The 11,869-nt window shown below is 43.5% G+C and overlaps 2 protein-coding genes across 3 annotated transcripts in view; one reads left to right on the top strand and one right to left on the bottom strand.

Annotated features, from left to right (window-relative positions):
• TMEM41B (transmembrane protein 41B) overlaps positions 1-11,869 on the bottom strand; it is a 190,174-nt gene that overhangs the window by 95,558 nt on the left and 82,747 nt on the right. The gene's annotated exons all lie outside the window — the stretch shown is intronic.
• ZNF143 (zinc finger protein 143) overlaps positions 5,500-11,869 on the top strand; it is a 47,007-nt gene continuing 40,637 nt past the window's right edge. Inside the window, exon 1 of one of the 2 annotated variants that reach the window (XM_056528005.1) lies at positions 5,500-5,739. In XM_056528005.1, the coding sequence (XP_056383980.1) occupies positions 5,529-5,739 (211 nt within the window). In that variant the 5' untranslated portion in view covers positions 5,500-5,528. The remainder of the gene's footprint in view (positions 5,740-11,869) is intronic. The other variant, XM_056528006.1, reaches the window with a different exon arrangement.

Below are 11,869 nucleotides of genomic sequence, written 5' to 3'. Positions count from 1 at the left end.
CCCGTGTATCTCCCCTCCATACAGTAGTATCAGCTCCGGTCCGCCCCGTGTATCTCCCCTCCATACAGTAGTATCAGCTCCGGTCCGCCCCGTGTATCTCCCCTCCATACAGTAGTATCAGCTCCGGTCCGCCCCGTGTAGCTCCCCTCCATACAGTAGTATCAGCTCCGGTCCGCCCCGTGTAGCTCCCCTCCATACAGTAGTATCAGCTCCGGTCCGCCCCGTGTATCTCCCTTCCATACAGTAGTATCAGCTCCGGTCCGCCCCGTGTATCTCCCCTCCATACAGTAGTATGAGCTCCGGTCCGCCCCGTGTATCTCCCTTCCATACAGTAGTATCAGCTCCGGTCCGCCCCGTGTATCTCCCCTCCATACAGTAGTATGAGCTCCGGTCCGCCCCGTGTATCTCCCCTCCATACAGTAGTATCAGCTCCGGTCCGCCCCGTGTATCTCCCCTCCATACAGTAGTATCAGCTCCGGTCCGCCCCGTGTATCTCCCCTCCATACAGTAGTATCAGCTCCGGTCCGCCCCGTGTATCTCCCCTCCATACAGCAGTATCAGCTCCGGTCCGCCCCGTGTATCTCCCCTTCCATACAGTAGTATCAGCTCCTGGTCCGCCCCGTGTATCTCCCCTCCATACAGTAGTATCAGCTCCGGTCCGCCCCGTGTATCTCCCCCCCCCCCCCCATACAGTAGTATCAGCTCCGGTCCGCCCTATGTATCTCCCCTCCATACAGTAGTATCAGCTCCTGTCCGCCCCGTCTATCTCCCTTCCATACAGTAGTATCGGCTCCGGTCCGCCCCGTGTATCTCCCCTCCATACAGTAGTATCAGCTCCGGTCCGCCCCGTGTATCTCCCCTCCATACAGTAGTATCAGCTCCTGTCCGCCCCGTCTATCTCCCTTCCATACAGTAGTATCGGCTCCGGTCCGCCCCGTGTATCTCCCCTCCATACAGTAGTATCAGCTCCGGTCCGCCCCGTGTATCTCCCTTCCATACAGTAGTATCAGCTCCGGTCCGCCCCGTGTATCTCCCCTCCATACAGTAGTATCAGCTCCGGTCCGCCCCGTGTATCTCCCTTCCATACAGTAGTATCAGCTCCGGTCCGCCCCGTCTATCTACCTTCCATACAGTAGTATCAGCTCCGGTCCGCCCTGTGTATCTCCCCTCCATACAGTAGTATCAGCTCCGGTCCGCCCCGTGTATCTCCCTTCCATACAGTAGTATCAGCTCCGGTCCGCCCCGTGTATCTCCCCTCCATACAGTAGTATCAGCTCCGGTCCCCCCTGTGTGTCTCCCTTCCATACAGTAGTATCAGCTCCGGTCCGCCCCGTGTATCTCCCCTCCATACAGTAGTATCAGCTCCGGTCCACCCCGTGTATCTCCCCTCCATACAGTAGTATCAGCTCCGGTCCGCCCCGTGTATCTCCCCTCCATACAGTAGTATCAGCTCCGGTCCGCCCCGTGTATCTCCCCTCCATACAGTAGTATCAGCTCCGGTCCGCCCTATGTATCTCCCCTCCATACAGTAGTATCAGCTCCGGTCCGCCCTATGTATCTCCCCTCCATACAGTAGTATCAGCTCCGGTCCGCCCTATGTATCTCCCCTCCATACAGTAGTATCAGCTCCGGTCCGCCCTATGTATCTCCCCTCCATACAGTAGTATCAGCTCCGGTCCGCCCTATGTATCTCCTCCATACAGTAGTATCAGCTCCGGTCCGCCCTGTGTATCTCCCCTCCATACAGTAGTATCAGCTCCGGTCCGCCCTGTGTATCTCCCCTCCATACAGTAGTATGAGCTCCGCTCCGCCCTATGTATCTCCCCTCCATACAGTAGTATCAGCTCCGGTCCGCCCTATGTATCTCCTCCATACAGTAGTATCAGCTCCGGTTCGCCCTGTGTATCTCCCCTCCATACAGTAGTATCAGCTCCGGTCCGCCCTGTGTATCTCCCCTCCATACAGTAGTATGAGCTCCGCTCCGCCCTGTGTATCTCCCCTCCATACAGTAGTATCAGCTCCGGTCCGCCCCGTGTATCTCCCCTCCATACAGTAGTATCAGCTCCGGTCCGCCCTGTGTATCTCCCCTCCATACAGTAGTATCAGCTCCGGTCCGCCCCGTGTATCTCCCCTCCATACAGTAGTATCAGCTCCGGTCTGCCCTATGTATCTCCCCTCCATACAGTAGTATCGGCTCCGGTCCGCCCTATGTATCTCCCCTCCATACAGTAGTATCAGCTCCGGTCCGCCCCGTGTATCTCCCCTCCATACAGTAGTATCAGCTCCGGTCCGCCCTATGTATCTCCCCTCCATACAGTAGTATCAGCTCCGGTCCGCCCTATGTATCTCCCCTCCATACAGTAGTATCAGCTCCGGTCCGCCCTATGTATCTCCCCTCCATACAGTAGTATCAGCTCCGGTCCGCCCTATGTATCTCCCCTCCATACAGTAGTATCAGCTCCGGTCCGTCCTGTGTATCTCCCCTCCATACAGTAGTATCAGCTCCGGTCCGCACCATGTATCTCCCCTCCATACAGTAGTATCAGCTCCGGTCCGCCCTATGTATCTCCCCTCCATACAGTAGTATCAGCTCCGGTCCGTCCTGTGTATCTCCCCTCCATACAGTAGTATCAGCTCCGGTCCGCCCTATGTATCTCCCCTCCATACAGTAGTATCAGCTCCGGTCCGCCCTATGTATCTCCCCTCCATACAGTAGTATCAGCTCCGGTCCGCCCTATGTATCTCCCCTCCATACAGTAGTATCAGCTCCGGTCCGTCCTGTGTATCTCCCCTCCATACAGTAGTATCAGCTCCGGTCCGCACCATGTATCTCCCCTCCATACAGTAGTATCAGCTCCGGTCCGCCCTATGTATCTCCCCTCCATACAGTAGTATCAGCTCCGGTCCGTCCTGTGTATCTCCCCTCCATACAGTAGTATCAGCTCCGGTCCGCACCATGTATCTCCCGTCCATACAGTAGTATCAGCTCCGGTCCGCCCTATGTATCTCCCCTCCATACAGTAGTATGAGCTCCGGTCCGCCCCGTGTATCTCCCCTCCATACAGTAGTATCAGCTCCGGTCCGCCCTGTGTATCTCCCCTCCATACAGTAGTATCAGCTCCGGTCCGCCCTATGTATCTCCCCTCCATACAGTAGTATCAGCTCCGGTCCGCCCTATGTATCTCCCCTCCATACAGTAGTATCAGCTCCGGTCCGCCCCGTGTATCTCCCCTCCATACAGTAGTATCAGCTCCGGTCCGCCCCATGTATCTCCCCTCCATACAGTAGTATCAGCTCCGGTCCGCCCCGTGTATCTCCCCTCCATACAGTAGTATCAGCTCCGGTCCGCCCCGTGTATCTCCCTTCCATACAGTAGTATCAGCTCCGGTCCGCCCCGTGTATCTCCCCTCCATACAGTAGTATCAGCTCCGGTCCGCCCCGTGTATCTCCCTTCCATACAGTAGTATCAGCTCCGGTCCGCCCCGTGTATCTCCCTTCCATACAGTAGTATCAGCTCCGGTCCGCCCTATGTATCTCCCCTCCATACAGTAGTATGAGCTCCGGTCCCCCCTGTGTATCTCCCCTCCATACAGTAGTATCAGCTCCGGTCCGCCCTATGTATCTCCCCTCCATACAGTAGTATCAGCTCCGGTCCGCCCCGTGTATCTCCCCTCCATACAGTAGTATCAGCTCCGGTCCGCCCTATGTATCTCCCCTCCATACAGTAGTATGAGCTCCGGTCCACCCTATGTATCTCCCCTCCATACAGTAGTATCAGCTCCGGTCCGCCCCATGTATCTCCCCTCCATACAGTAGTATCAGCTCCGGTCCGCCCTATGTATCTCCCTTCCATACAGTAGTATCAGCTCCGGTCCGCCCCGTGTATCTCCCCTCCATACAGTAGTATCAGCTCCGCTCCGCCCTATGTATCTCCCCTCCATACAGTAGTATCAGCTCCGGTCCGCCCCGTGTATCTCCCCTTCATACAGTAGTATCAGCTCCGGTCCGCCCCGTGTATCTCCCCTTCATACAGTAGTATCAGCTCCGGTCCGCCCTATGTATCTCCCTTCCATACAGTAGTATCAGCTCCGGTCCGCCCCGTGTATCTCCCCTCCATACAGTAGTATCAGCTCCGGTCCGCCCTATGTATCTCCCCTCCATACAGTAGTATCAGCTCCGGTCCGCCCTATGTATCTCCCTTCCATACAGTAGTATCAGCTCCGGTCCGCCCTATGTATCTCCCCTCCATACAGTAGTATCAGCTCCGGTCCGCCCCGTGTATCTCCCCTCCATACAGTAGTATCAGCTCCGGTCCGCCCTATGTATCTCCCCTCCATACAGTAGTATCAGCTCCGGTCCGCCCTATGTATCTCCCTTCCATACAGTAGTATCAGCTCCGGTCCGCCCCGTGTATCTCCCCTCCATACAGTAGTATCAGCTCCGGTCCGCCCTATGTATCTCCCTTCCATACAGTAGTATCAGCTCCGGTCCGCCCTATGTATCTCCCCTCCATACAGTAGTATCAGCTCCGGTCCGCCCTGTGTATCTCCCCTCCATACAGTAGTATCAGCTCCGGTCCGCCCTATGTATCTCCCTTCCATACAGTAGTATCAGCTCCGGTCCGCCCCGTGTATCTCCCCTCCATACAGTAGTATCAGCTCCGGTCCGCCCTATGTATCTCCCTTCCATACAGTAGTATCAGCTCCGGTCCGCCCTATGTATCTCCCCTCCATACAGTAGTATCAGCTCCGGTCCGCCCTGTGTATCTCCCCTCCATACAGTAGTATCAGCTCCGGTCCGCCCTATGTATCTCCCTTCCATACAGTAGTATCAGCTCCGGTCCGCCCCGTGTATCTCCCCTCCATACAGTAGTATCAGCTCCGGTCCGCCCCGTGTATCTCCCTTCCATACAGTAGTATCAGCTCCGGTCCGCCCCGTGTATCTCCCCTCCATACAGTAGTATCAGCTCCGGTCCGCCCCGTGTATCTCCCTTCCATACAGTAGTATCAGCTCCGGTCCGCCCTATGTATCTCCCTTCCATACAGTAGTATCAGCTCCGGTCCGCCCTATTTACCTCCCCTCCATACAGTAGTATCAGCTCCGGACCGCCCTATGTATCTCCCCTCCATACAGTAGTATCAGCTCCGGTCCGCACCGTGTATCTCCCCTCCATACAGTAGTATCAGCTCCGGTCCGCCCTATGTATCTCCCCTCCATACAGTAGTATGATCTCCGGAGTCCGGTCCGCCCTATGTATCAGCCCCAGGCCTGTCCAGGCTCCCCGCGGTTCCTCCACCGCCTCACAGCACAAGATGGCGGCCACTTCCCTTAGCCCCTGAACAAGCACTGTCGCCTTCATTACTGGGCGGGGCCTCCCAGAACTGACAGCTCCAGCGTCCAATCAGTGAAGCAGTCGCTGGGACGTAAAAAATAATAATCCAATGAGCGGTAGGTCCCAGTTGTGGGCAGGTCCTCCAGTCTCCTCTCAGGAGCCCTGCGCTCTGTATAAAGACATAAGATTCCCTCACATGTTTCGCTCCACCAATCAGAGGGCGGCTTCCAGCCGGCTGCTTCCTCCTCAGCCAATGAGCGGGCGGCTGGCGAGGCTTAGCCGCTGCCGGGGCCCCTCCTCTCGGCCCTGTTATGCGGCCATCCAGGGCGCAGGGCGGGCCGCGCGGCTGTTTCCTGCCCTGATGCATGGTGGTCGGACGGAGGAATTGTTGGAAAATTGTGTCGGAGGTTGGTGTATATAACTGTTACCCATCGTGCCTTGTGCGGCGGCGCCGGGAGCGCAGAGCTGGGCCGGGGGGAGAGCTGCTCCATGTCCGCAGACACCGCCGCCTCCCCCCGCACAGCGGACACCGACCCCGCCTGACCGAGTACTGCCGCCCGCCCGATACACAGCCCGGCCTCCTCACTGCCCGGCGCCCCGGCCGCGACATCCCCAGGCCTCCCCGCAGGCCGCGGCCCACAGCGCCGCCCAACCCGGGGGACACAAACACCGGAGCCCCGGCAGAGAGGACCGAGGAGACCCCGAGGGATCAGACTGTTATATGATAGAGCGGGGGGCACGGGTGACGTCATACTGAGGGACCATAACGTCACCGACAGGAACACATGACGTATACAACGTGTAATATACAAACCAGATATATACACGTGCAGGAGTGACGTATACACAGATACAAATATATACAGGAATGACGTATATAAACAGATGCATAATATATACACTACACATATATAATATATACAGGAGTGACGTATACACATATATAATATATACAGGAGTGATGTATACACATATATAATATATACAGGAGTGATGTATACACATATATAATATATATACAGGAGTGATGTATACACATATATAATATATATACAGGAGTGATGTATACACATATATAATATATATACAGGAGTGATGTATACACATATATAATATATACAGGAGTGACGTATACACAGATATAATATATACAGGAGTGACGTATACACAGATATAATATATACAGGAGTGATGTATACACATATATAATATATATACAGGAGTGATGTATACACATATATAATATATATACAGGAGTGATGTATACACATATATAATATATACAGGAGTGACGTATACACAGATATAATATATACAGGAGTGACGTATACACAGATATAATATATACAGGAGTGACGTATACACATATATAATATATACAGGAGTGACGTATACACAGATATAATATATACAGGAGTGACGTATACACAGATATAATATATACAGGAGTGATGTATACACATATATAATATATACAGGAGTGATGTATACACAGATATAATATATACAGGAGTGATGTATACACATATATAATATATACAGGAGTGATGTATACACATATATAATATATATACAGGAGTGACGTATACACAGATATAATATATACAGGAGTGATGTATACACATATATAATATATACAGGAGTGATGTATACACATATATAATATATACAGGAGTGATGTATACACATATATAATATATATACAGGAGTGACGTATACACATATATAATATATACAGGAGTGACGTATACACATATATAATATATACAGGAGTGACGTATACACATATATAATATATACAGGAGTGACGTATACACATATATAATATATACAGGAGTGACGTATACACATATATAATATATACAGGAGTGACGTATACACATATATAATATATACAGGAGTGACGTATACACATATATAATATATACAGGAGTGATGTATACACATATATAATATATACAGGAGTGATGTATACACATATATAATATATACAGGAGTGATGTATACACATATATAATATATACAGGAGTGACGTATACACATATATAATATATACAGGAGTGACGTATACACATATATAATATATACAGGAGTGACGTATACACATATATAATATATACAGGAGTGACGTATACACATATATAATATATACAGGAGTGACGTATACACATAAATAATATATACAGGAGTGATGTATACACATATATAATATATACAGGAGTGACGTATACACATATATAATATATACAGGAGTGATGTGTACACAGATATAATATATACAGGAGTGACGTGTACACAGATATAATATATACAGGAGTGATGTATACACATATATAATATATACAGGAGTGATGTATACACATATATAATATATACAGAGTGACGTATACACATATATAATATATACAGGAGTGACGTGTACACATATATAATATATACAGGAGTGACGTGTACACAGATATAATATATACAGGAGTGACGTGTACACAGATATAATATATACAGGAGTGATGTGTACACATATATAATATATATACAGGAGTGACGTGTACACATATATAATATATATACAGGAGTGACGTATACACATATATAATATATACAGGAGTGATGTATACACATAAATAATATATACAGGAGTGACGTATACACATATATAATATATACAGGAGTGACGTATACACATATATAATATATACAGGAGTGACGTATACACATATATAATATATACAGGAGTGACGTATACACATATATAATATATACAGGAGTGACGTATACACATATATAATATATACAGGAGTGATGTATACACATATATAATATATACAGGAGTGATGTATACACATATATAATATATACAGGAGTGACGTATACACATATATAATATATACAGGAGTGACGTATACACATATATAATATATACAGGAGTGATGTATACACATATATAATATATACAGGAGTGATGTATACACATATATAATATATATAGGAGTGACGTATACACATATATAATATATACAGGAGTGACGTATACACAATATTATACACATATTAATATACAGGAGTGATGTATACACATATATAATATATACAGGAGTGACGTATACACATATATAATATATACAGGAGTGACGTATACACATATATAATATATACAGGAGTGATGTATACACATATATAATATATACAGGAGTGATGTATACACATATATAATATATAAGGAGTGACGTATACACATATATAATATATACAGGAGTGACGTATACACATATATAATATATACAGGAGTGACGTATACACATATATAATATATACAGGAGTGATGTATACACATATATAATATATACAGGAGTGATGTATACACATATAATATATACAGGAGTGACGTATACACATATATAATATATAAAGGAGTGACGTATACACATATATAATATATACAGGAGTGATGTATACACATATATAATATATACAGGAGTGACGTATACACATATATATATATATAGGAGTGACGTATACACATATATAATATATACAGGAGTGACGTATACACATATATAATATATACAGGAGTGACGTATACACATATATAATATATACAGGAGAGATGTATACACATATATACAGGAGAGATGTATACACATATATAATATATACAGGAGTGACGTATACACATATATAATATATACAGGAGTGACGTATACACATATATAATATATACAGGAGTGACGTATACACATATATAATATATACAGGAGTGACGTATACACATATATAATATATACAGGAGTGACGTATACACATATATAATATATACAGGAGTGACGTATACACATATATAATATATACAGGAGTGACGTATACACATATATAATATATACAGGAGTGACGTATACACATATATAATATATACAGGAGTGACGTATACACAGATATAATATATACAGGAGTGACGTATACACATATATAATATATACAGGAGTGACGTATACACAGATATAATATATACAGGAGTGACGTATACACATATATAATATATACAGGAGTGACGTATACACATATATAATATATACAGGAGTGACGTATACACATATATAATATATACAGGAGTGACGTATACACAGATATAAAATATACAGGAGTGACGTATACACATATATAATATATACAGGAGTGACGTATACACATATATAATATATACAGGAGTGATGTATACACATATATAATATATACAGGAGAGATGTATACACATATATAATATATACAGGAGTGACGTATACACATATATAATATATACAGGAGTGACGTATACACATATATAATATATACAGGAGTGACGTATACACAGATATATAATATATACAGGAGTGACGTATACACAGATATAATATATACAGGAGAGACGTATACACATATATAATATATACAGGAGTGACGTATACACAGATATAATATATACAGGAGTGACGTATACACAGATATAATATATACAGGAGTGATGTATACACATATATAATATATACAGGAGTGATGTATACACATATAATATATACAGGAGTGACGTATACACATATATAATATATACAGGAGTGACGTATACACATATATAATATATACAGGAGTGACGTATACACATATATAATATATACAGGAGTGACGTATACCCACATATATAATATATACAGGAGTGACGTATACCCACATATATAATATATACAGGAGTGACGTATACACATATAATATATACAGGAGTGACGTATACACAGATATAATATATACAGGAGTGACGTATACACAGATATAATATATACAGGAGTGACGTATACACAGATATAATATATACAGGAGAGACGTATACACATATATAATATATACAGGAGTGACGTATACACAGATATAATATATACAGGAGTGACGTATACACAGATATAATATATACAGGAGTGACGTATACACAGATATAATATATACAGGAGTGACGTATACACAGATATAATATATACAGGAGTGACGTATACACAGATATAATATATACAGGAGTGACGTATACACAGATATATAATATATACAGTAGTGACGTATACACAGATATATAATATATACAGGAGTGACGTATACACAGATATAATATATACAGGAATGACGTATACCCACATATATAATATATACAGGAGTGACGTATACCCACATATATAATATATACAGGAGTGACGTATACCCACATATATAATATATACAGGAGTGACGTATACACAGATATAATATATACAGGAGTGACGTATACACAGATATAATATATACAGGAGTGACGTATACACAGATATAATATATACAGGAGTGACGTATACACAGATATAATCTATACAGGAGTGACGTATACACAGATATAATATATACAGGAGTGACGTATACACAGATATAATATATACAGGAGTGACGTATACACAGATATAATATATACAGGAGTGACGTATACACAGATATAATATATACAGGAGTGACGTATACACAGATATAATCTATACAGGAGTGACGTATACACAGATATATAATCTATACAGGAGTGACGTATACACAGATATATAATATATACAGGAGTGACGTATACACAGATATATAATATATACAGGAGTGACGTATACACATATATAATATATACAGGAGTGACGTATACACATATATAATATATACAGGAGTGACGTATACACATATATAATATATACAGGAGTGACGTATACACATATATAATATATACAGGAGTGACGTATACACATATATAATATATACAGGAGTGACGTATACACAGATATAATATATACAGGAGTGACGTATACACAGATATATAATATATACAGGAGTGACGTATACACAGATATATAATATATACAGGAGTGACGTATACACAGATATATAATATATACAGGAGTGACGTATACACAGATATATAATATATACAGGAGTGACGTATACACAGATATAATATATACAGGAGTGACGTATACACAGATATAATATATACAGGAGTGACGTATACACATATATAATATATACAGGAGTGACGTATACACAGATATAATATATACAGGAGTGACGTATACACAGATATAATATATACAGGAGTGACGTATACACAGATATAATATATACAGGAGTGACGTATACACAGATATAATATATACAGGAGTGACGTATACACAGATATAATATATACAGGAGTGACGTATACACAGATATAATATATACAGGAGTGACGTATACACAGATATAATATATACAGGAGTGACGTATACAGATATATAATATATACAGGAGTGACGTATACACAGATATAATATATACAGGAGTGACGTATACACATATATAATATATACAGGAGTGACGTATACACATATATAATATATACAGGAGTGATGTATACACATATATAATATATACAGGAGTGACGTATACACATATATAATATATACAGGAGAGACGTATACACATATATAATATATACAGGAGTGACGTATACACATATATAATATATACAGGAGT

This window comes from Hyla sarda, chromosome 6 (assembly GCF_029499605.1).
Source record: "Hyla sarda isolate aHylSar1 chromosome 6, aHylSar1.hap1, whole genome shotgun sequence".
NCBI lineage: Eukaryota > Metazoa > Chordata > Amphibia > Anura > Hylidae > Hyla > Hyla sarda.
The sequence above is the reverse complement of the archived record's forward strand: the minus strand, read 5'-3'. Positions and strand labels throughout refer to the sequence as shown.